The following is a 26,514-nucleotide window of genomic DNA, read 5'->3' as shown; positions in this document are numbered from 1 at the left end:
AACTTTCCCCAATACTGGCTGCGATACTGTAAAGTAGTATTTTCTGTCTTGTTTTTTCTAGATTTATGTGGAGATGACGAGATAATTTATTAAATGCTTTGGCACTAATGATATACCAAAATTACGAAAACAACAACAAAGAACAATGCAATATACTATTATTTATTTATACACGCAGTATTCCTGACTATTATTTCCGTTTATTGACAGTGATCTGTCAAGTGACTGACTGATAAAAATGAGTTTTTCATCTTTTTAAAGCGCGGATGACTAAGGTTCAATGACGTGGTCTTTGCGATGTTGGCATTTGAATCATCAAACTTTATTTGTTCGCGCACGGGAGCACGGCCCGGGCTGAGCGGATTCAGTAGACGTGTCAGCTACGGAAGTGGAGCCGCAGAATCATACAAGCAAAATCCCTTCCTGACGGGGGATGATTTTAGGATTTAAATTAACTTAAACTGATCTGCATCTTCATACATAACGCATTCCTGTTCAGTTATTATTGTCAGTGGAAATGTTGACCAAATTCGAGACAAAGTCGGCCCGAGTGAAAGGTAAGATATCTGCTCTGGCTAACTTCACTTGACTGCTGTTTAATGATTACGGTTCTCTTTATGTACGTTTGTCTGATTCTAATATATAATCTCTGTAGAATATAATCCACTGTCTTTGTCAGCAAGTATTCAATTTAAATCGTGCAGAATACTGTATGTCATTCGGCGTTAGCGCAGCGCTAGCATTTGTTAGCCGTTCAGACGCTGCAGTAAATATACTATTTTCTGATGTTTCAGTGTTTATGTTTCGTTGAGAACGCGCTGATATTATCTTGACCAGATTATTATTTATAAAGTAACAATAATAATCTAGATAAATTAATGTCAATATGATTATCATCATAACACAATCTTTTTTACTCTCTTTTCTATAAACAAATACCTGAATTGACTGTGTTGTCTTTTTCTGTAGGGCTGAGTTTCCACCCGAAACGGCCCTGGATTCTCGCTAGTCTGCACAACGGTGTCATCCAGCTGTGGGACTATCGCATGTGCACTCTTATCGACAAGTTTGACGAGCATGATGGTATGAAACAGCCGATCAACGATTTAATAGCCCCTTGTCATTTATTCTTCTGCGGTCTCATGATGATGTGAATTCATTTAGGTCCAGTCAGAGGTATTGACTTCCATAAGCAGCAGCCACTGTTTGTGTCAGGAGGAGATGACTACAAGATCAAGGTTTGCTTTCTTCATTCTCAATACTGATGTTTAAAGGGGGGAAAAAATGAAAATTATCCCATAATTTACTCACCCTCAAGCCATCCTAGGTGTATATGACTTTCTTCTTTCAGCCAAACACAATCCGTTATATTAAAAATATCCTGGCTCTTCCAATGGGAGTGAATAGAGGATGAGATTTTGAAGTCCAAAAAAGTGCATCCATCCATCATAAAACGTACTCCACGCAGCTCCGGGGGGTAATAAAGGCCTTCTGAAGCAAATTGATGCGTTTTTGTAAGACAAATATCCTTATTTAAAACTTTACAAAGTAAAATAACGAGCTTCCACATTCGACTTGCGTCTAAAAACATTAACTTCCGCGACGTTGTACACAGTGCCATGACGTTCTATGCTACGCTATGTCCTACATTATAACGCATAGTACGTCATGTCATTGTGTACTACGTTGCAGAAGTTAACGCTTTTTAGATGTAAATCGAATGCGTATGGCCGTCACGCCGGAAGTTTGTTTTACTTTGTAAAGTTTTAAATAAGGATATTTGTCTTACACAAACGCATCGATTCACTTCAGAAGGCCTTTATTAACCCCCCGAAGCCGCGTGGAGTACATTTTATGATCGATGGATGCACTTTTTTGGACTTCAAAATCTCATCCTCCAATCACTACCATTATAAAGCTAGGAAGAGCCAGGATATTCTTTAAAATAACTCTGATTGTGATTGGCTGAAAGAAGAAAGTCATATACACCTAGGATGGCTTGAGGGTGAGTTTTTGGGTGAACTATCACTTTAAGAAATGTCTCACCTGGCTATTGCTACTTCATAGCTTGACGGAGTAGGTTAGTTTTTCGTAACGCTTCACAATACAATAGTAAACATGAACTAACAATGAAAATACTTATAAAGCATTTGTTACATTTTAGTGTATGTTTTAACATTAGTTAATGGACCTGAGCAAACAATGAACAGTTGTATTTTTATTAACAAAGATTAGTAATTGTTAGTTAATTTTAACGCATTAACTAATGGGATGTTATTATAAAGTGTTACTGAATTGTTTTGATTTGCTGACAGTTATTTGACTCTGATTATTAGGTGTGGAACTACAAGCTGCGTCGGTGTCTGTTCACTCTTCTTGGACATCTTGACTACATTCGTACCACATTCTTCCATCATGTGAGCCCTATCAACTTTATAATGCTCTTTAATAATTATTTTAATAATGTTCATTTAATAAATGCCACAAGAGACTAACTTCTAGCTATCTTTTTCAGGAGTATCCCTGGATCCTGAGTGCCTCAGATGATCAGACCATTCGCATTTGGAACTGGCAGTCCAGAACATGTGTCTGGTGAGTGTTTATATAGGTCATGAACTAGTGGATGTGCACAAATAATCAAGACATTTTGTATTAATTCATTTAATTATTAGGATATTGAAGTTAGCTTATTTTGAAATTATTATTAATGATGTAACTTTTGCGAATAAAACCAAAAAATACATTTCATGTACAAAAATGCTCACAAATTGTCAAAGCATTTTTTCTGACCTGAGCAACACTGCTGGTACCTTTAGCTGAGTGAAACTGAGCTGTACATGTTCTCTGTGCTGTCTCTTCTCTGTAGTGTGCTGACGGGGCATAATCACTATGTGATGTGCGCTCAGTTCCATCCCTCTGAGGACCTGGTGGTGTCGGCCAGCTTGGATCAGACTGTGCGCGTGTGGGATATTTCCGGTGAGGAGGCTTGGGACAGGATTGAGTGTTTTGGGAAGGCTGGGGAGGTGGGAATGGACAGAGAGGATGGAGGAAGATAGAGGCATTCTCTTCCTCATGTCCTCTCTCTACAGTGTGTACAGAACAAAACTCTGTGGGCTTGAAGCAAAAATACCTCTCACACTCATGCATCAAGCATTTGTCTAGTGATTTCAATACTCAATTTTGTTATTTTTGGGGGAAATTAAAGGGATAGTTCACCCAAAAATGAAAATTCTGTCATCATTTACTCACCCTCAAGTTGTTCCAAACCTGTATGAGTTTCTTTCTTCTGCTGAACACAATTTTGAAGAATGTTGGCATTCAAACATTTGATGAGCCCCATTGACTTCCATAGTATGGGAGAAAAATACTATGGAAGTCAATGGGGTTCATCAATGGTTTTGTTACCCATATTCTTCAAAATATTTTCTTTTGTGTTCAGCAGAAGAAAGAAACTTGAAACAGGTTTGGAACAACTTGAGGGTGAGTAAATGATGACAGAATTTTCATTTTTGTGTGAACTATCCCTTTAAATACTGAGATGATGTTTACATGGAAGAACAATTAAACACTTAAAGGCTAAAAAAGTGAGAGGTATTTTTTTTTTTTTTTTTTGAGGTTCTGCATGTTTTAATGATGTTGTGAATGTCTGTGTCCTTTGCTTTCATTGCTGATCCTCTTTCTTGCTCATTAACCTTCACTGCTGTCTGCACTGACTGAGAACAAAAACTCATTCCTAAACACTATACAATCTAAATTCTTGCTCTCTGCCTTTTTTTCCCTTCACATAATATAGATAATTAATATGTTGCTGCATGGATAATACAAATACATGCAATATAATTGTATGAAAGATTGAAAACTAAAAATTCTTCTTGAATTCTCTTTAATTTAACACCATGGTTCTCAGCCTGTTTCACCACAAGATCCCCCATTGTCCATTGTCCATTGACTTTTCCAGTCGTTCATGATTTCCTGGATTAAGAACCAAAAAAAAAAAAACATTTAAAGCATGACATAACTAGAAAATGTAAAAAAAAAAAAAGGTAACACTTTATTTTAAGGTGACATATTTACACATTACTGCATGTACTCAGTATAGTAATTAGTGAAACCAAGGCTTTCATCAAAATGTGCCGAAAAACGTTTCATTACTCAAAGCTTTTCAACACCATGCACACCAACGACATCTTGTGGTCAAAAGGTGGAAAAACTGCTTTTGTGTCCCATAGATCCAGCCATTTTTTAAATTATTTACATTTAATAAATCAGTTTGTGCTATGAAAATCATAAAAGCAATAAAAATAATTAGTCTGTATAAATGCTCTTTCACGTGTCATGGTACTTATGAATTAATTAATTTATGAAAGAATTCATAAATGGGACGAATTAACTTGTGTATTGTAGTGTTGTACGGTAGTGTTACTGTAGCAATTTTTATGAATCTGCTTCGAACAACATATGCAGCTTTATTCACATAAGCTTTTTCCTTAGTCCTAAACCTGAGTTCATGTAGGCATGTATGATCAAAATAAATGAAGTGATTATTGTGGAATGGTCAGTTGAAGTGCTTCTGAGGATTATTACTTGAATACGCCCAAAAACTAAACATATGATTATTTATTCGCATTCTGATTTATTCTTATCAAAGAAGTAAATGACACTCGAAACCTGCGCAAGGGGTTTGCGTTATTTTTTAATCAGAATACGATGCCGTCACGTGGTTGTGTGCGAAAACGAAGCTTCAGATGTCACAGATCAAGTGGTTATGGCAAAACGAATTAAGCTCCGATACAGTGCTTCACTGTGAGATGTTTATTTATTTTTTTAATACAATCTTCGAAGCCTCTGTGTCAAACATCACATCACTAATAGTAATAACAGTAAATTATGCTTAATTACAAGTAACTAACCCTAACCTTAACTCTATAGGAAGTACATGCAGTTAATTAATATTACTCAGTGCTTATTTGTGTAAGTATAATGTAACTACGTCACCTTAAAATAAAGTGTAACCAAAAAATACCTAATGGAGTTCTATAGTTTTATTATTTTGCATTACTTTGCCAGATCTAGACTTATCTAGGTTTTCTAGACAGTGGGAATCCTGGTTCTTTTATGCTTCTTATAGATAAAACATTAATTTTGTTGAGTGGACGAATTAAAATAAGAATCATCTTGATTTTTAGTTGTTTTAGCTTATTTTAATACTTTTGTTTTGCATTTATGTAAATCATCTTGTGTCCCCCTTGGAAGTTTGCTGAGGCCCCCTGGTTGAGAACCACAGATTTAACATCTTTTGAATTAAGTCTTATCAAAACTATAAACTTTTTACATGTACAGGACCCTAGTTCATATCTTTCTTGATGGCATTTGTCATCCATAGATAATGTTAAAGGACTAGTTCACTTCAGAATTAAAATTTCCTGATAATTTACTCACCTCCATGTCATCCAAGATGTTTGTCTTTCTTCAGTTGAAAAGAAATAAAGGTTTTTGAGGAAAACTTTCCAGGATTTTTCTCCATATAGTGGACTTCAACGGCTACCAACGGGCTGAAGGTCCAAATGTCAGTTTCACTGCAGCTTCAAAGAGCTCTACATGATCCCAGACGAGGAATGGTTTTATCTAGCGAAAGGATCGGCCATTTTCTAAAAAATAAATAAAAATGTATGTACTTTTTAACCACAAATGCTCGTCTTGCACTGCTCTGCAATGTGCCACACATTATGTAATCACGTTGGAAAGGTCACGCGTGACATAGGTGGAAGTACAGAGCAAGTCTTTACAAAGCAAACGTGCAAAGACCAAGTCAAATGGCCTTTACAAAAAAAAAAATGTAAAACAACGATGTCGGAAGAATTTGAACTCGGAGGAGAAAATGAGATACCACGGTACTTCCGCCTATGCCACGTGTGACCTTTCCAACATGATTACGTAATGTGTGGCATCACAGAGCAGTGCAAGATGAGCATTTGTGGTTAAAAAGTAAATAAAATTTTTATTTGTTTCAAAATGACCAATCGTTTCGCTAGATAAGACCATTATTCATCATGTAAAGTCCTTTGAAGCTACACTGAAACTGCAATTTGGACCTTTGGACCGTTGAAGTCCACTACATGGAGAAAAATCCTGGAATGTTTTCCTCAAAAACCTTAATTTCTTTTCGACTGAAGAAAGAAAGACATAAACATCTTGGATGACATGGGGGTGAGTAAACTATCAGGACATTTTAATTCTGAACTAATCCTTTAATTGTTAAAGTTGATGCATCTGTGCCAATGCAACTTTTAGATCAGTAACATGAACGTAGCTCTGTCATTTAATCATTAAATGGCTCTTAACACAACATGAATGCATGATTGAAGCACATTACAATGTGCCATAACAAATGCATGACTTAACTGGAGTCTTCGTCACTCCTCTAACATCCAGCGCCCCTCCAGAGAACATTTTGACACGCTCCACCACCATCGATCCACCAGTCAGTTCCATCCCTGCTCACTTCCTGTACATGCCCCTCTGGAAACATCCACATCTGTACATTGGTTTCTAGTGCAGCTTTTGTTGGACTTTTATTCATTTAGCAGACATCTGGAGTGCTGAGATTTCAGACGCGCATTCTGCTCTCCTTTCCTTTTCTCTGCGTCCTGACCTGAGTTAAGCCAATCATCTCTCTGTCATTGATTTACATTCATCCCACCCGATCTGAAGTGATTTTGAGCTCTCTAATCACAATTAAACTATTCTTTTGATTGATTGTTGTCTTTGCTGTTAGTCTGTTACTTTGCTTCCTTAACTCAGGTTTAGACCTAATGGAGGACGTGTGTTGTGTTTGTGTTCTCGAGCACCAGCGAATGTTTAGCGGCCCAACAAAATGTTTGTGTGATTGCTGTCACATATCATGTGTCTTTGAGTAGCAGTTTTAATGTTGTTCCTCTCTTTTCCCTCCCTGGTATGTGGGTGTTCCTGTGTAATTTGTAAACGGGTCCCCTGTGTGTGTCGGACTATAAATGTTGCTTCCAGGTCTGAGAAAGAAGAACTTGTCTCCGGGTGCTGTGGACACGGAGGTGCGCGGCATCTCTGGTGTCGACCTGTTTGGGGCGTCTGATGCTGTAGTGAAACATGTTCTGGAGGTAAGAATACGGTTGTCATGGTCTTGGTGCTGTAAAGTGTGATTGGAGTTAAATGAATTCTGTTGTTTGCTTGAATGAAAGTTTGCATTCTCTTGCTCTGGTCTCAGGGTCACGATCGAGGCGTAAACTGGGCAGCCTTCCATCCCAGCATGCCTCTCATTGTGTCAGGAGCAGATGACCGGCAGGTCAAGATCTGGAGGATGAACGGTACGTGTTCTCGTACAGAAAAATGTGTCATTGTTCTGATTTGAAAAATGACATTGTAAAATGTAAAATATTTTATCCTGTTCCAAAACCTAGTGAACTACCTTGCGGTCTACTGCTTACAAAGACAGTTGCAAGGCAGCATCCTAACTTTCATGGTCCCTCATAACAGGGTTCCCGCAGTTCCTTTAAAAGTCTTACATGTCTTAAACGGTATAACAGAAGTCTTAATTATTTTAAGAGGTATTTTTATCAATAAATACCACAGATTTATGCCAAGCGATTGCTTATGATATACCTACTGTTTATTTTGTTGTATATGTTGTTGTAGGTGGTTGTAAGAGTTCATATTTTATTCCTCTCATCTTGTTGAATAAGCTGCCAGTAGTAGTTCAAAGTAAAATCTTGTGCATTCTCTCTGGGCCACTCTGTCTAACACTAAGAACATTTTTTTAACACATTCATTATAATAGTTGAGAGAAAACACATGTTGTGTAACAGTATATTGAATCAGTGCATAAGCGCTTAAAGTGACAGCAGCCTAATTTACCTGCTGCTGTTTGTCATGTTAATCAAAGAACAAAAGAGAGACAAAATCACTGCTCTTGACTGATTTTTTTGTAACTTTAATTGTAAGCATTGATCTGCATTTTATTTTTACAATGAAGACTATCCAGTTTTATTTTATATTAGATTACTTTACATTTGATTTAAATTCTGTAGTATTTACCTGAATACTACTGTTAGACCCACCTATACAACTTAAAGCCGTGTTTGTGCTATCATATATATATATATATATATATATATATATATATATAAAATGAATAAAACATGAATAATTAGAAATTACAAAAATGTACTTTTTATTTACTTGAATGAATTATCCCATCTTCTAGAGTCCAAAGCATGGGAGTTGGACACCTGTCGGGGACACTACAACAATGTGTCCTGTGCGGTGTTTCACCCTCGTCAGGAGCTCATCCTGTCCAACTCTGAGGACAAGAGCATCCGTGTGTGGGACATGTCCAAGAGGACAGGCGTCCAGACCTTTCGCAGAGATCACGACCGTTTCTGGGTGCTGGGGGCTCACCCCAACCTCAACCTGTTTGCTGCTGGTAGGTTTCTATTAATAATAGAAAAGTGGTTTTTGGTGATGACATGATATACATTGACGTGTTATTCTGTAACTTCTCAGGCCATGACAGTGGGATGCTGGTGTTTAAGCTGGAAAGAGAACGCCCAGCTTACGCCGTGTATGGTAACATGCTGTACTATGTGAAAGATCGCTTCCTGCGTCAGCTCGACTTCAACAGCAGTAAGGACACGGCCGTCATGCAGCTACGCAGGTTTGTGAATTTTACTGTCGATTCTACTTTGAGTTTGAATACCTTAAATGTGCAGCTACAACATCAGTTGAACTGTTTCTTTTATATTCACAGTGGATCCAAATTCCCAGTGTTCAGCATGTCCTACAACCCTGCAGAAAATGCTGTGCTGTTGTGCACTGTGAGTACTGTAGACTCTTATCAATCTGCTCAATTAAATCAAGATAATTTTTTTTTTTTTTTTTTTTTTTTTTTTAATTTGTGCATTTCTTCCTCTTTCCCCTCCAGAGAGCTACTAACCTGGAAAACAGCACATATGATCTCTACTCCATTCCCAGGGAGAGCGACTCCCAGAATCCTGATGGTAACATTTTCTCTTTTCTCTTTAGAAGTCCCTAATCTAATGTGCAAAATATAAGTGTTCAATTCTTCTGCATGTTTTCAGCTCCTGAGGGAAAGCGCTCCTCTGGTCTGACTGCAGTTTGGGTGGCCAGGAACCGGTTTGCCGTACTTGACCGCATGCACTCAGTAAGTGAATCAGGAAACAAAAAAGTGTACTGGAGTATTGACGTATTTTTGTAGGCCAACCCAAAAGTTAGCAACACCCTGGATCCCTCAAAAAAAAAAAAAAAAATTAAAAAACTAATTAGATTTTTCCATTGGCTTTTGGATTATTGCAGAAAATACACTCTGAATAGTTTGACTCTTGCACGTTTTGTTCATCATGATAATCTTCACAAATAAACACAACTTGTATGAATTTTAAAGCCTAAATACAACTGCCAGAAGTAAAAGCTAAATCTAGGCTATAAATGAACTACACCACCATTGCATGACTTCGACCACCATTAAGCTGACTTTTTCAGGCTTTAATAATAAAATGTGAAAATATCTTAAGCTTGTGTAAACCACAGTACTTCAGTTGTTTAACCAAAAAACCCATTGACTTGCCCTCAGGATGATGGAACTGGAAGTGTTAAAAGGCTAACTCTTTTCAGGGATTTGTCCTACAAAAATCTCTACAGCACTTTATAGTATTGAATAAAGGTATTATGACCATGTACAAATCTCAAGGATCACCCTCACTCTTATCCCACCACAGCTTCTGATTAAGAACCTGAAGAACGAGATTGTGAAGAAGGTCCAGGTGCCAAGCTGTGAGGAGATCTTTTATGCTGGAACTGGGTCGCTGCTGCTGCGTGATGCTGATGGAGTCACGCTGTTTGACGTGCAGCAGAAGCGCTCTCTTGCCACGGTCAAAATTGCTAAAGTCAAATATGTGGTGTGGAGCTCGGATGCCAACCATGTGGCCCTGCTGGCCAAACACGGTACTGCAAACTCAATAATTGGTTGTATAAGCTTATGGGCACAATATGTAGTTTTTCACCACTAGAGGTCGCTTGTTCAAAACAAAGGCGTAGCTTGATGATGCCTTGATTTCGCGGGATCACGGGAGGTGTTGTCTTCACGCGGTACAGCCAGTGGAAAAGAATCTGACGGGGCTCGGGGCAGAAATCATATTAATGGATGAGCTAATGTATTAAAGATTTATTAACATTACTGTAGTATGAAACAGGGTGTGGCTGAAAGTCGTTGGAGCGGAACGAGGCCACTGTATCAATTGCTAAGGAGAGACGAGTGCGACACACGGCTCGAGAGCAGTGGAGCTTTTATTATGGCACAGTCGCCGCTTCTGCTTCTTCTGGTCATGCGTATGTGGGGCAACGCAGCTTTGTTTATCATATTAGATACATTTGAGTGTTGAAAGTTGTTATAACGCTACTGTGTGCGTTCGCTCAGCGGCTGCTATGAGACACGTGTTGCACACTGCAGTAAGCTAGATCGATATTAGGCATGGTAAAACATGGCAATAAATCAAGAAAACGAGATTTATACAATAAGACTTGATGTGTTGAGCTATATAACGTGATTCGTTTTCTGTCGATGAATGTATCCAAACAGTTGCTCACCTGTCTAATAAAACACATAGGCCTGGTTTCACAGACAGGGTTTAGATTAAGCCAGGATTAGGCCTTAGTTCAATTAGGGTATTTAAGTAGCTTTTGTAAACATACCCTAGAAAAAAACATCACCGGTGTGCATCTTGAGACAAAACAATGGCACTGACATATTTTAAGATATGTCAGTACAAGTTGCTTTCAGTTAAAACAGCTCAAACATGCGTTTTAGTCTAGGACTAGCTTAAGCATTGTCTGTGAAACTGGGAGATAATATATTAAAGCATCTTTGGTGTTTCCGGAAATCGAGGGTAAGATGTCATTGATAGGTGACCGTAACCTGGTTAAAATTGCTTATTTTTCTGGATTTAAACATTCTTGGAAACATTTGGGATAATGTAAGTACACAGGCCAACAAAATATATAACATTGTTCTAGTGGTTTTTGGATATTTTAATCCAAAAATCTTACATACTTTGCCTTTAAGCATATTGTTTTTACAATCAAAAATCTCCACCCTTAAGGGTTGTACAAGCATTTTTGCCTTGTATCAAACAAAATAATCCCACATCATATAACACACATTTGACCCTCTGCTCTTGCTTTTTCAGCCATTATGATCTGCAACAAGAAGTTAGAGAGCCTGTGTAACATCCATGAGAACATCAGAGTGAAGAGTGGCGCCTGGGCCGAAAACGAAGTCTTCATCTACACCACCTCCAACCACATCAAATATGCTCTCACCTCTGGGTACTGCTCCAATAGCCTGACATGCAACTCTTTCTATTTAGACAATCATACTGTTTTTGCCTAACCTGATAATGGCATGTTATTCATATTCATTTTTTTTTTTTTTCACACAGCGATCATGGTATAATCCGTACATTGGATCTACCCATCTACGTGACAAGAGTCAGGGGCAACAGTGTGTACTGCCTGGATCGAGAGTGCAGACCACGAGTGCTAACCATTGACCCCACTGAGTACCGTTTTAAACTGGCTCTGGTCAATCGCAAATATGAGGAGGTTAGTGCATATTTTCAGCAACGAGACTTGCATCTTGGGTATTTTGTTTTATTTTATTTTGATTGTGTTAAATATTATTTTTAATTTTTTTTTAAATGCCACACATAAAATGTGCCTATTCCCTGACAGATATCCCTGAAACAGGGGTTTTGTTTCTCTAATCTTTTTATTTATTTTATTTTTATTTAGTCAAGAACTCTCTGCATATCAGTCATTTCGCACATTCGGATTTGCCTTTTAATGACTTTTTTTCTACCCAACACCCTCAGGTTCTTCATATGGTGCGTAATGCTAAACTGGTCGGGCAGTCCATCATTGCCTACCTACAGAAGAAAGGCTACCCAGAGGTGGCGCTGCACTTCGTCAAAGATGAGAAGACCCGTTTCAGCCTGGCACTGGAGTGTGGAAACATTGAGGTATGCGGGAGTGACGTTTATGGATGTTGAAGGCTTCAACGCTTTTACCTGAACAGGTGTTCATTCTTGATTTGTTTGTTCCTGCAGGTGGCGCTGGAGGCTGCAAAAGCCCTGGATGAACGAAGCTGCTGGGAGCGCCTCGGCGAGGCTGCACTTCTACAGGGCCATCACCAGGTGGTGGAGATGTGCTACCAGAGAACCAAGAACTTCGACAAGCTCACCTTCCTGTACCTCATCACTGGCAACCTGGCCAAGCTCAGGAAGATGATGAAGATCGGTAAGTAAATAGTCTGATAATTAATAATAATCTAATTATTATTCCAGTCTTCAGTGTCACATGATCCTTCAGAAATCATTCTAATATACTGATTTGCTGCTGAAGAAACAATTCTCACTATTAATGTTGAAAACAGTTGTTTTAAGGATTTTTTTTGTTGAATAGAAAGTTCAAAGAACATAATTTATTTGAAATAAAATCTTTTGTAACATTATTAATGTCTTTAACTTTTAATCAGTTTAAAGCATCCTTGCTGAATAAAGGTGTCAAAAACTTTTGACTTTTGAATAATAGTGTTTTTATTCCTGTGGATTGTTTGAATGATGTTTATGATTTGTTACAGCCGAGATACGAAAGGACATGAGTGGACACTATCAAGGTGCTCTTTACCTGGGTGACGTCAGCGAGCGTGTGCGGATCCTGAAGAACTGTGGACAGAGTGAGTGCTGTCACGTTTTCACTCACATGATTGTTTAAATGAGATTCATTTAATGAATATGACATCTGTGTCACATTCATTCTCAGAGTCTCTGGCTTACCTGACTGCTGCCACTCATGGGATGGATGAGGAAGCTGAAGCCCTGAAGGAGACCTTTGACCTGGAAAAAGAAATGGTATGATCAATTTATTACTAACAGAGATGCACATATTTATAGATGAACAGAATGATTGAGTGGTGGGTTCATGTGCAGGTGCCAGAGGTAGACCCCAATGCTCAACTGTTGCAGCCGCCACCTCCCATCAACCCCTTAGACACCAACTGGCCTCTGCTAACCGTCTCCAAGGGCTTCTTCGAGGGAGCCATTGCTGCCAAAGGTGACGGACTGTTTTGTAACTGTAGCTTGTTTATGAAGTTGGATGGATCAAATTTTTGAAGAATAACGATGTGAATGTTTGAATAGGACGAGCAGGGCAGATGGTTGCTGACCTGGACATGGATGCTCCAGGAGTAGAAGGCTGGGGAGAAGATGCAGAGCTTCATCTGGATGACGGTATTTACTGTAGTATTTTATAGTAAAACACTATTATGCAATAAGACATTATTTTTGAAGGAAGAACCCAAACCCAACTTGAGGGCTGTTCACACCAAGGACTATGACTATAAAGTTTTAATAATCCTTCTAATTCTAAGTTCATACCACAGCTATAATGATAACAACACAAAGTATCAATATTGTTGGAATCACTTTCAGAAAGACTTTTGTCCAGCTAATGAATGATTAAAACTTTGACAGCCATTTAGAATCCACCTGACTTTATAAGCAGCAGACAACAAAACTGCTGCTGTGTTTATAATAAACAATGTTATTGTCAGTTGGTGTGGACGCTAATGTAGCTATCGTTCTTGGGCCCAGTTTACACTAAATACAGGTGTAAACGGGGTCTAATGCCCCTGGGTTAGTTCACTTCAGAATTAAAATTTCCTGATAATTTACTCACCCCCATGACATCCAAGATGTCTTTCTTTCTTCAGTCGAAAAGAAATTAAGGTTTTTGAGGAAAACATTCCAGGATTTTTATCCATATAGTGGACTTCAACAGTTACCAACGGGTTGAAGGTCCAAATTTCAGTTTCAGTGCAGCTTCAAAGGACTCTACACGATCCCAGATGAGGAATAAGAGTCTTATCTAGTGAAACGATTGGTCATTTTCTAAAAAAAAAAAAAAACATTTTATATACTTATTAACCACAAATGCTCGTCTTGCACTGCTCTGCGATGCGCCACACATTACGTAATCACATTGGAAAGGTCACGTGTAATGTAACCCGCCTAAATAAATCAGGACAGAAGTGGTTGAAAGTGAATAAAAGAGATGGATAAACGGGAATGTGTCTCCCTCGTCTACTTGTGATCCGATCGACCAAAACGCATCTTAATACCAGGTTTAAATATGGCCTTAGTGTGAACAGGACTTTAGGGACCAGAATAGCATAGAGATTTGGGCTTCCTATAGCAACCACCCAGAACACTTTAGCAACCTCATAGCAACACCCTGACAGCCACTTACTCCCACTGTCTTGCGACCGAAACACAGATGGATTCATGGATGCTCAAGAGGGACTGGGCGATGACGGAGTTATTGGGAAAGAGGAGGGAGGAGGATGGGAGGTTGAAGAAGATCTGGACCTCCCGCCAGAACTGGTAAGTCTTGTGTAAAACTGAAATAAAAATCACTTCTGTCTGTAAATGAAACTGGATTTATACAGAATCTGATGTAACCTCATCTTGTTGTCTTTCCTTTAACCAATAGGATGTACCTTCTGTTGGTGGAGGTGGCGCAGAGGGCGACGGTTTCTTTGTGCCGCCTACCAAGGGCACAAGCCCTACCCAGATGTGGTGCAACAACTCTCAGCTGGCTGTGGATCACATGTTGGCTGGCTCTTTTGAAACTGCTATGAGGGTAAAGGGATCTCATTAAAAGGATTAGGGCTGCATGATTTTGGGGGGAAAAAATAGTGTGCTATATATATATATATATATATATATATATATATATATATATATATATATATATATATATATATAAAACATTATATAAAATATTATATTATAATATTCATTTAAATAGAATATATATATATTTTTATGTAAAAATTATTTTTATATATATATATATATATAAAAATAATTTTTACATAAAAATATATATTCTATTTAAATGAATATTATAATATAATATTTTATATAATGTTTTATATATATATATATATATATATATATATATATATATATATATATATATATATATATATATATATATATACCTCAAATACATTTTAATAAATAAAAATATTAAGCAAAATAAGAAATATTTACTATATTATAAAATCAGAAATATTACTTATAGTAATAGTAATATTCACAGTACATCAGTAAAATTACAATACTGATATTTATGTACTAATATATAATTATATTTATTTATCTTAATTTCTTCAGTTTAAAAATGTTAAACCATCAAGCTTCTATTGTCTTGCTACAGATGGCTTTGAAATTTGTCTGATTTCCTGATGTATTTTTGAAGGGTTTTGAAGTGATGGGCCTGAACTATAAAACTGAAATGTACCAGTTTTTTTTTTTTTTTTTTTGCTGTCTCTAATGCATTTCATTCTCTTTTCAACAGTTACTTCATGACCAAGTTGGTGTGGTTCAGTTTGGACCCTATAAGCAGCTGTTCATGCAAACTCTGTCTCGTGGCCGCACCTGTTACCTGGGCCTGCCGTCTCTGCCCTGCTTGCACAGTTACCCCCAGAGGAACTGGAAGGACAGCGGGGCTAAAGGGGGTCTGCCAGCGGTGGGCCTGCGTCTCGCTGATCTCATTTCACGCCTGCAGCAGTGCTATCAGCTGACCACAGCAGGGCGCTTTGAAGATGCGGTCGATCGCTTCAGAGCCATTCTCCTCTCCGTACCACTGCTTGTAGTTGACAACAAACAAGAGATCGCAGAGGTGAGTTTTGATACAGCATGAGTAGTTGTATCATGTTTTTTTTTTTTTTGTAGGGTTTTGAGCGCTAAACTTTCTCTTTACTTCACTCAGGCACAGCAGCTGATCACCATCTGTAGGGAGTATATTGTTGGCCTCACCATGGAAACCGAGAGGAAGAAACTTCCTAAAGACACTCTCGATCAACAAAAAAGACTTTGTGAGGTAGGTGCCTTTCTTTTAAAACATTAAAATATATATATTTAATGTTGTATTATTGAATATTTTAAATTTCTTCTTTTTGTGTGTTCAGATGGCAGCATATTTCACACACTGCAGTCTGCAGCCGGTCCACATGGTGTTGGTATTGAGAACAGCTCTCAATCTTTTCTTCAAACTGCGTAACTTCAAAACAGCAGCAGGTTTTGCTCGTCGTCTGCTTGAGCTGGGCCCCAAACCAGAAGTGGCACAACAGGTAAAAAAATAATCGTTGCATTTTGTTCCCTATATCCCATAACCTACACATGTACAGTAGGGCAGTTTTGCTTACATTAAAGGTTATTTGTGTGCAAAAACAACTAAATTTATTGGTATGTGTGCAATAAGTTGTTAGTCTTAAAGCTTAAATGGAAGTTTTTAATTAGTTCTTTTATTCTTTTTTGTCATATCTGTCAGAGCACTTGATTTGTGTAAAAAATAAATAAATAAAAATTTTCTTGTGAAAAAAATAAAATTTTAAAATAAAAAAATAAAATTAATGCTTGATTTGTCATTTTAAATCATTACAAAATACAATTTAATAATAATATATTTAAACCAACTTGTGACCCCCTTGATAGTGTGCTGAGGACCCCTAGTGAGAACCACTGACGCAAATTATACCCATAATATCAAAAGGGAAAATGATAGGAATGTCTTTCAAGCCCTTAATCTGTTCTAAAATGAATGCTAAAATGTGATTGGATTGTATGATCCACAGAGATGTTGTTATTATTAGGGTAATTAAAGGGATAGTTCACCCATAAAATGAAAATTATCCCATGATTTACCCTCAAGCCATCCTAGGTGTATATGACTTTCTTCTTTGAGCCAAACACAATCAGAGTTATATTAAAAACTATATATATATTCTGGCTCTTCCAAGCTTTATAATGGGGGGAAAAAAGCGCATCCATCCATCATAAAAAATAATCCATACGGCTCCAGCGGGTTAATAAAGGCCTTCTGAAGTGAAGTGATGGGTTTTTGTAAGAAAAATATCAATTTTTAAAGCTTTATAAACTAAAAAACTGTCTTCCGGTAACGGCCATACGCGTCTCTAGTTCCGGCGGAAGAGTGACCTCAAACCCGACTATTGACAAATGCATAAGCACAGAGATTAGAGCAAAACAAAACAAAAAGATAGTGATATACACCTAGGATGGTTTGAGAGTGAGTAAATCATGGGATAATTTTCATTTTTGTGTCAACTATCCCTTTAAGGTAAATAACATTAAACATGCAGTCTTGTCATTTTTTTCCTCATGTGTTCATTATCTGTTATTCACAACCTGTTGTTCCCCGTCTTTACTTACTCAGACACGAAAGATTCTTGCGGCATGTGAGAAGAGCCTGACAGATGCTCACCAACTGAACTACGACCCCCACAATCCCTTTGACATCTGCGCCGCCTCCTACACTCCCCTTTACCGTGGGCGGCCAGTAGAGAAATGTCCCCTGTCTGGAGCCTGCTACTGCCCCAAATACAAAGGAGAGGTCTGCAGGGTCACACAGGTCAGTTCTAAGCCTTTGTTATGTCAGTGTTTATTAGTTTATTGATGGGAGAAAGTCTAATATTGTCAGTATGTGTGAAAGCAACTGTACTTTTCCTGTTGTTCAGTGGTTAATCTGATCGTGCGGTGCTATGAAGTGAATAATCTATTTCATTGGCTGTCTCTCTCCTGTTTTCTAGGTAACCGAGATTGGTAAAGATGTGATTGGATTGCGCGTCAGCCCACTGCAGTTCCGTTGAACATGCATCGCATAAGCATGGATATGCTTTTCTCTTACATGTACTTTTCCTTTATAAGATGAAGTAATGAAAACTTTGAGATCAGAGAATTCTAGAAAATACCTTATGTGACTAGCCTCCTCCTTTCTATTATATATCTGAGGTCTCTACAGTCTGTATGCTTGCGTTTCATTAATCTAAATAACTAATTGTACATCTGTGACCCTGTCAATCAGTGCAAAACAAGTTTTCTTTCCTGTGAAACTCTAAATATTGAAATAAAATTCTGGTGAATAAAAAAAATGTTTGAACACGTATTGTTTTTCTCCATCATGTAGGGTTATTATCATTAACTAAAACAATAAAAATAAACAGTAACTGAAATAAAAATTTATAAAATAAAATATGAAATAAAATAAAAAAACAGGGAAAAAAAATAGAATTCCTCATTTTTAAGTTAAAAAAATAACTAAATACGTTTAGACATTTATTAAAAAAGACAATTACTGAAACTTTAAAATTCAAGTAAAAACTAAATCTAATTTAAAATATTAACAAAAACTATAGTAAAACATTTTAGAAAAAACAGGAATTTCTTATTTTTAAGTTAAAGTACTAAATTAACTAAAAACCTGTATAGACATTGTGTAATTTTTATTATTTTTTAACAATTACTGAAACTTTCAAATTCAAGTAAAAACTAAATCTATTTCAAAATATTAAACTATAGTAGTAAAACATTTTAGGAAAAAAAACTTAGGAATTTCTAAAATAACTAAAACTGTATAGACATTAAAAAAAATGACACAAAATTACTAAAACTTTAAAAGTAAAAGCTAAATTTGCATCAAAATATTAACAAAAAACAATATTAGTATATCAATGATTCTAAATTAACACTGCTACCATTGTGTATTTATACTTGATTGTACTTGATTATTTCATAGATGTTTGTTTTTTTCCACTGTGACCACAAGGAGGTGCTAAATGTTCAACAAAATCACTTTCAAATTCAAAAAAGTCACTGAGAATGAAGGCAAGCAAGTTCACATGGTTTTGGTTAGTGCTCTGATTTATTTTGATCAATTGGAAAACTTGTGTTTTCAATTCTGTACAGTAACTCCCAAAACAGATGAATTACATTACTGGTTTGCAGAAACTTGGGGGGGAGTGTTGTTAAATTAAACACTTTCATAATCCAAGCAGTGATTAAAAGGAATAGTATACTACTTTTGTAGTCTGCAGGTTGTTCAACAAAATATCACAACACTGGATTTTCCAGGAAGACAGTCATTCAGAGGTCTTTGTCACATCCCTGCTGTCTGCTTAAGATCATCCGACTCACATCGATGTTGTTATTGGTAAAAACCTCTTTTCCATGGTCGACGGTGGCAGCAGGCAGGGATCGGGAGCGGCCCAGAATCCAAGCGAAGTCTACGTGGAAGAGTCTCAAGACATCAGTGCATGAATATACCAGCGCTGAGTTCTCATAGTCAGTGGACAAAATCCAGTATGGAGTGTAGGGCAAAACTGTCAATTCAAGTAGACATGCAAAACATGAAATATGATTGAAAATGTATCATGGCATAGCATTTGATCTAGCAAATGCTGAAAAAATTAAATCAGGTTTGTACCATATGAGAAACTGATTCCAAGCTTTGCTGGATTTTTTTTGTCTTCCACCACACATGTCCCATCAATTGTTCTTAGTTCTCCTTTTCTAATAAAAATAAAGTTTATGGTTTAACTCATGCTTATTGAATTACACAATTAATAACAAAGTGATCCTGTAAATACCCCTTGATTTGTTGGTACTCACAGAATTTCAGAGCTCACTACATGAGCCGTTCCATCCAGTTTGAGAGTAAAGTTAGTCTCGATGCATCTCCCTCGCTCAAACTGGGCTGGAAGTTTAGCGATCTCAAACCACCTGCCCATAAACTACATTAGATGCAGACAAGCAAACTATAAGACAGATTAAGAGCCGAATAGAAGACCTGATCATTACATATGTTGAGGTGTAATATACGCTACCTTCTTTAGGTTAAAGGCAGGTTGAGTAGCAGGTTCTGGGCACGGCCCCCAGTGAGGAACCTGGGCATTTATGATGGGCATGAACAGGGCCAAAACAACCAGAAAGGCCTTCATTTTGCTTATGCCCATTGCCACACACACACACACACACACACACACAAAAGAGAATAGAATAGTAAATTATTAAGTGTTGACAACTAAATATTTGCATGCATTCTCAACAGCCGGATGGAAAACATTTTCTAAACTTAACTGTAATATAATTTAAAACAAAATATATATATTATCCATTCAAGTTATACAGCATATGTTTGTGGCTTCTGTTCACACCAAGAACGATAACTATAAAGATAACGATAAAGATATCGTTCTAAAAATCGTTCTAAATAGTTCTAACGATAACGATATAGAGACACGATATCGTCGGGATCACTTTCAGAACGATTTTTTTCCAGCAGTTGAACGATAAAACACTGTCAGCCAATCAGAATCCATTCTAAATTAAGCGCTCGCGCATTTAAAATGGCGGACGACATCGCGGAGAAATTAACCGCCAAGGTCCTGAAAAAGCCACCACTGTTTGACAAGTCAACCCCTCTTTTCAAGGATACTTTAAAGAAAATTTATACATGGAAAACAGTCGGTCATACCCTCGGAATAAATGGTGAGAAGTATTAACGATGAGATATGTCAGGCTCGCAAACAGTGTACGTTACGTATAAAATTACCTCAGGTATCCAGCGATAGTTTCGACAACAATCTTGCTTCCTTTGACTATATTGACTTCGTCAGCTAAATTCACTGTTAGATTTGATCGCTTACGCTAGCTATTCACTCGAAACATAGCATGCTGAGGACATCTGCTGGTTAAAGCCTGTAAATGCAACAAGAATAGCAAAAACATGTTGTACACACTTTGAAACCGCAGCGCGTGAGCTTAAAATAAACAGACCGTTATCATTTGTTGGTGTGGACGCAAATATAGTTATGGTTATCGTTTTTGGTTCTTAAGATGCACTATATATACACTAGCCTACCATTCAAAAGTTTTCGAAAGAAGTCGCTTGTGCTCGCCCAGGCTGAATTTATTTAATCAAAAATACAGTAATATTGTGAAATATTAATATATTTTATGTTTTATAACTGTTTATAAAACATATATACTGTTTATATAACTGTTTTCTATTTTACTATATTTTATTCCTGTGATGGCAAAGCTGAATTTTCAGCATCATTACTCCAGTCTTCAGTGTCACATGATCCTTCAGAAATCATTCTAATATGCTGATTTGATGCTCAAGAAACATTTTTTTTTAATTATTAAAACGTGTTGAAAACGGTTAATATTTTTGTGTAAACCTTGATACATTTTTTCATGATTCTTTGATGAATAAAAAGTTAGAAAGAACAGCATTTATTAGAAATAGAATCCTTTTGTAACATTATAAATATCTGAACTGTGGTTTTTGATCAATTTAATGCATCCTTGCTGAATAAAAGTATTATTTTTTTCCCCCAAAAAATAAATTATTGACCACAAACTCTTGAACGATAGTGTACATATTCAATCCCATGGTAAACAACCATTGTAAAGACAGTTTGACAAATACAAATTAAACAAATCCTTACCTCTTAAAGTTGTGCTGAATCCGAGATGGACTGTGAAGCTCAGAGTATTTATTAGAGTCATTCTCTCTCTGGCATCATGTGACTGCAGAAAAGAAGGAATCTTTGTGAGTCCACAGTTTATTCCCAACATGAAGTAAGTGATTAAGCAAATTGAAGTCATGAGAGGATGCTCCATTAATGAATATCTAAACTAAACGTACACTGTCGCTTCATCTAAACGGTCTTTTTTCTGTTCTTTCTTAAACATACCATATGTGTTTTTGAAGTTCAACCAAAAAAAAATCACCTAAGGTTAGGACATTGCTGACTGGGGAAAAGTAACTGAGTTGTGATGATCTGACACTGAACATGTAATGGTGATGCTGACAGATAGAGGGCGCTTTATGAGGATGCTCATCTGTCTGATCACAAACAATCTGTGACACTTCATCGTGGCTTTTATTTGTGTTTGATTTGGATCAGTTCTCAATTAACCATTTTAAAACTCATATTTACCTTGAGTTTCTGCTGTTATGTCGTGTGGGGCCTGAACATTGATTAAATTGAGGAATTTTCTGTTGTCCCTCTTCTCATGTTATATATTAGGCTATGTTATAATCTACTCATTGGGCCCATGAGGTGTGATGGGGGCCGAGGCGGTTGGCACACCTCATAAACTCAATTTTGTAAAGGATATAAAACTGCCACGTGTAATTTTCCCCCCAAATTTATGCAGTAAACATGTGTCTTTACATAAGGACCATACCCTCACGTGTTGTGTGTTTTGCATGTTGCAGGTGTTATAGTGTGATAAGTCAAACAACACCAGTGTGATAAGAACATAGTGAAGGATTCACGTGTGACTCGACCTCCAGGTGAGGACACAACTTTCGTAACAAAAGGATGAATGGAAAAACATTGTGTAACTTCTTAGATGTTATGAAAAGAACTCCAAAATGTAAATAAAATGCATTGTAGGGGGATTTACTGATTTATTTTATGTATATCATACTAAATTGTTATTTTTAAAGTTTTGAACCTTCACAGAGACTCAAAATGTCCACATTTAGGGTGTAATTTCATTCTAGAAAAGAAAAAGAAAAAAACAGTATTTACCCTGAAGGTCGCAAGATGCACTGACAAAACATAAAATCCAAATTTATGGAATAATGAGAATAAAGTAATCAGACTTGAAAGAAAAGTGCTTTGTCATAAATCAACATTAATCTGTATTGAAATGTGGAACTATAAAGCTCAATGGATTCAGGCAGTTTCTTGAGAAAAACATAAATTAGTCAGTCATAGTTGTGCACAGTGATTCAGAAATGGTGCTGGAGAATTCGGCAACACTTCAGTATGGTGAACGATTCTCACTTTTAACAATAGTTGCTTATTAGCTTGCATATTGGCTGTTTATTAAAGCACATATTAATGCCTTATGCATGACCACGTTCTACATCAGTGTTGGGGAAAGTTACTTTTAAAAGTAATGCATTACAATATTGCGTTACTCCCTGAAAAGTAACTAATTGCGTTACTTAGTTACTTTTTATGAAAAGTAATGCGTTACATTACTTTTTGCATTACTTTTTCTCACCTGGGCTGGGCTTGCTTGTTTGTTTTGTATTTTTGGCAAATGTTAAGGCCCTTTCACACCAAATGTGAAATGAATAAGCTTTAGGCTGAAGGAAATGCATATTTACGCCTGTACAGTAGAGGGCGCAGCTCAAACAAACCTTTTAGCTGTGCTGCCATTTTGGATTAAAGAAGAACAGAAGGAAGTTCAACACTCTTATTTCTAAATCTAATCTAAAGTCGTTTTTGATGTATATTGTATATAAAATATATTTGTGTAATTTAATACAGTTAATTATTACAGGTTTGTGTAAAATTATGAAATTGCATGTTCATATTTATTCTAGAACTACAATAACCATCATGTTTACACAGCGCATACAACACCTCTGCACTTTATTTCTCTCAACATGGGGACAGGAGAGCTGTCAGTCCAAAAATTTTAAAAAGTAACTCAGATATTTTGTTGTAAATTGAAAAAGTAATGCGTTACTTTACTAGTTACTTAAAAAAGTAATCTGATTACATAACTCAAGTTACTTGTAATGCGTTACCCCCAACACTGTTCTACATCCCTAAATCCTACCCCATACCTAAACTTAAATGCTACAACAACTACCTTACTATTAATGAGCAGTAAATAAAGAGTTTATTGAGGCAAAAGTAGTGTTCCCCATATACCAAAGTGTTACAGAGAATTCAATTGTAAATGAGAAATTGCTACCCTTTATATCAATGTTTTGATTGTCTTCAGCTTAAAATGCATTCTTCAGACTAAAATGTTGCTAACATGACAAATATGGGACTTAGATTGCCACATGCACACAAATTAAAGCTTTTATGTGTGTTCTGTCACATCAATCAGTAATGATTTTATTTTTTCTTATAGAAAAAAATGCAATGAACAATCATGTAAAAGAAGCACAATAATTGGATATTACAAAAAACATATTATCTGGAAAACTGATTCGTTTCAAAGATGTGGAAAGCTACCCATGACTCGTTCATCACCTTCTTTAAAGTGTGTTTACTTAACCTTCAACATCTCTTTGAGCAGATGCCCCGGTTCCCCAAACATGTTCTAATGAGGTTATTTTAGTTGAGGGGGTGGAGTTAGTGATATAACAAATATATGTAACGTCTATAAATACCAAACTTTGTCACTGTTCTGTACCTTGAACACAAGTTTCACTCTTGAGACCAAACAGGTAAGATGATGCTTGAGTCTCAGTTTCAGCAAACTATCCAACTCTTAATTCAAATGTTCTTGTTATGCTCATTAATTATGCCTTTTGTTCTTCAGGTTCAAACTGAAATAATGCAGGCTCTTCAGGTTCTGTCTCTGACTCTGCTGTCTGTGCTGGCGGTCAGCGCTCAATCCATCGGATCTGGAAAATGCCCAAAGCCTCCTGTTCAGCAAAACTTTGATCCTACTAGGGTAAACTTTTTCTTATTCTTAAAAATTCCACCTATTTAAAAACTTCCCACAGTCCCTGTGGTGAAAATAAAGTTTTTGAATGTGGTTTATATGCCTGTGTGGTGATTTTAATATGCTTTAAGACAAACCATGTGCAAATTCATAAGTCGGCACCATTGCTGAGTATAAGCCAGTTTCAAAAACGCGGTTTGAAATCGCTGGTGTTGCTTACGTCACAAACTACCTTGTAACCAATCACGTCAACGTGCAACGTGCTAATTATCATATTCATAGATCGCGTATACTAAATGAAGCAAGGGTGGAGAGTTACATTCAAGCTATTTTAAGGCATGAAGATTTTTTTTTCATAGGGAAAACGTTTAAATATGTCATTTTGGTGATCAAAGATGAGTTTTAATAAGGGATAAAATTATTGACTACAGGGGGAGTTCAGTTGCTGCCTATGTAATCAATTTGGTTGTACAAGTCATTTCAATTCAAATTACATTAAACTTTAAAAATAGAGTTGAGTCATATAACTTACAAAAAAGTTTAAATTGCTTAAATTATTTTGATGAGTTAAAGTAATGTAAAAACATAAGTTGCCATGACTTACTGATCATATATAGTTTATTTTAATGTTTCTTAATCTTTATATTTTCTTTTTTTTAGTATCAGGAACATACTGCAACCATCTTGAACCACTTTATCATAATAAATCCAGGAGTAACATAAAATAAATTCCATATTGACAACAAAAATTAAAGCAAAAAATAGTATAATATTAGTATTTGTTCATTTTCAGATCCTGTAGCATAACTTTTTATCATTTTGTTCTTTTATAGTACATGGGCAGATGGCACGAGATCATGAAGATTCCAGCGCCGTTCCAGTTGGGAGAGTGCTGCCAGGCCACTTACACTCTGAGTGACGGCATTGTCCTGGTTCGAAACGATGAGCTTCTGTAAGTACTGATGGGCGACTAGTACAATATAGAATAAAATAGCATGCATTTGTGATATTCAGAATATGATAAGTATATTTACAATTAAAATAAAATGAATTCTCATATTCATACCATTCAAAATAGTTTTGCACTTTCTTCTGAAATGGCTTAAATCAACCTAACATCTTTTCTCTGAACATCCTCACAGTGCTAATGGCACTATCAGCTTCATTGAGGGAACTGCCAAGATTGTAGATGCATCAGAGCCTGCCAAACTTGAAGTCAGCTTCTTTGAATGTAAGTCTAAACAAGTTATTATTTTCACCTGGTTTATTTGATTCATCTACGACTCTTTGATTTGAGTTATTCATGATGTGTTCTCTTTCAGATGCTCCTCCTGCCCCCTACTGGGTGCTGGCTACCAATTATGATGACTACACTCTGGTTTACTCGTGCTCTGAGTTCGCCGGTCTCTTTCACTCAGAGTTTTCCTGGATCATGAGCAGGACCCGCACACTTCCTAAGGAGACCATCTCTGAGCTGTTAGACATCCTCAAATCCCACGGCATCGGTACTGATGTTTTTACTGAGACCGACCAGAGACCGGAACTGTGCAGCGGCATGCCTTAATGTACCTGCCTTGAATAATGAGCTACTGAGAGAGGTGTTGTGGTCTAATTACGTTTTAAAAAGACCTAACATTTATATTGTTGGTTTTTTTTTAAACGTAATATTCCAACAACATGTTCTTAATCAGTGGTCCGTGGCACAACAATGTGAATAAATCATAGGTCGCAATGTAAACTAAAGCTTTTAGTTTAATTCTATTTATGCATTGCTGATGTCAATTTTCTTTCTTTAAACAGCTGAATGTTGTCTATGTAATATCTACTGTGATCAATCAAAGACTTTGGATCAAACTTTGAATAAAGGACAAAATATCAAATTGCTGCCTTTTGTCGTTTGTTCTTATGTGCACAAAAAATTGTTTAGGTCATGTCAGATATAGGATTGTGAAGCTATTCTTGGCATTTGCTTTGAATAATCACCACCTGTTATATCATAGAAAAAAGTTTGCTTTTTGATCAAAACAATACGATAATAAGGTAATAACTGCTATGTCTCTTAAAATGACTTTTCAGCTGACATTATAAATGTAACCATTTTTGAGGATTT

General features: G+C 36.6%; 3 protein-coding genes across 4 annotated transcripts; 2 read left to right on the top strand and 1 right to left on the bottom strand.

Moving 5' to 3' along the window:
• Positions 1 to 317: 317 nt before the first annotated feature.
• copa (COPI coat complex subunit alpha) lies at positions 318 to 18,061 on the top strand. Its single transcript, XM_051859775.1, has 29 exons — positions 318 to 557; positions 970 to 1,083; positions 1,165 to 1,238; positions 2,337 to 2,417; positions 2,516 to 2,592; positions 2,867 to 2,976; positions 7,024 to 7,133; positions 7,241 to 7,340; positions 8,237 to 8,455; positions 8,536 to 8,686; positions 8,780 to 8,846; positions 8,954 to 9,029; positions 9,111 to 9,193; positions 9,768 to 9,993; positions 11,235 to 11,373; positions 11,487 to 11,649; positions 11,919 to 12,065; positions 12,153 to 12,342; positions 12,686 to 12,781; positions 12,868 to 12,956; positions 13,035 to 13,158; positions 13,245 to 13,334; positions 14,380 to 14,486; positions 14,596 to 14,745; positions 15,469 to 15,792; positions 15,883 to 15,993; positions 16,082 to 16,243; positions 17,347 to 17,541; positions 17,720 to 18,061. Exons 1-29 carry the CDS (start codon positions 518 to 520, stop codon positions 17,777 to 17,779), a joined length of 3,675 nt encoding a protein of 1,224 aa, XP_051715735.1. The 5' UTR covers positions 318 to 517; the 3' UTR covers positions 17,780 to 18,061.
• A 751-nt stretch (positions 18,062 to 18,812) lies between these two features.
• Positions 18,813 to 21,630, bottom strand: apoda.1 (apolipoprotein Da, duplicate 1). 2 transcript variants are annotated; one of them, XM_051865875.1, is made up of 5 exons: positions 21,422 to 21,630; positions 19,793 to 19,910; positions 19,578 to 19,699; positions 19,393 to 19,478; positions 18,813 to 19,288 (listed from the first exon to the last, which is right to left on the bottom strand). In XM_051865875.1, exons 2-5 carry the CDS (start codon positions 19,904 to 19,906, stop codon positions 19,053 to 19,055), a joined length of 558 nt encoding a protein of 185 aa, XP_051721835.1. In that variant the 5' UTR covers positions 19,907 to 19,910; positions 21,422 to 21,630; the 3' UTR covers positions 18,813 to 19,052. The 2 variants fall into 2 exon arrangements, with proteins under 2 accessions (XP_051721835.1, XP_051721843.1); XM_051865883.1 differs by lacking the exon at positions 21,422 to 21,630 and adding an exon at positions 20,521 to 20,572.
• apoda.2 (apolipoprotein Da, duplicate 2) lies at positions 20,310 to 26,284 on the top strand. Its single transcript, XM_051865862.1, has 6 exons — positions 20,310 to 20,456; positions 22,198 to 22,275; positions 24,279 to 24,413; positions 25,238 to 25,356; positions 25,547 to 25,635; positions 25,727 to 26,284. Exons 3-6 carry the CDS (start codon positions 24,294 to 24,296, stop codon positions 25,966 to 25,968), a joined length of 570 nt encoding a protein of 189 aa, XP_051721822.1. The 5' UTR covers positions 20,310 to 20,456; positions 22,198 to 22,275; positions 24,279 to 24,293; the 3' UTR covers positions 25,969 to 26,284.
• The last annotated feature ends 230 nt before the right edge of the window (positions 26,285 to 26,514 follow it).

This window comes from Ctenopharyngodon idella, chromosome 2, assembly GCF_019924925.1.
Source record: "Ctenopharyngodon idella isolate HZGC_01 chromosome 2, HZGC01, whole genome shotgun sequence".
NCBI classification, from domain to species: domain Eukaryota; kingdom Metazoa; phylum Chordata; class Actinopteri; order Cypriniformes; family Xenocyprididae; genus Ctenopharyngodon; species Ctenopharyngodon idella.
This window is presented reverse-complemented; position numbering and strand designations above follow the sequence as displayed.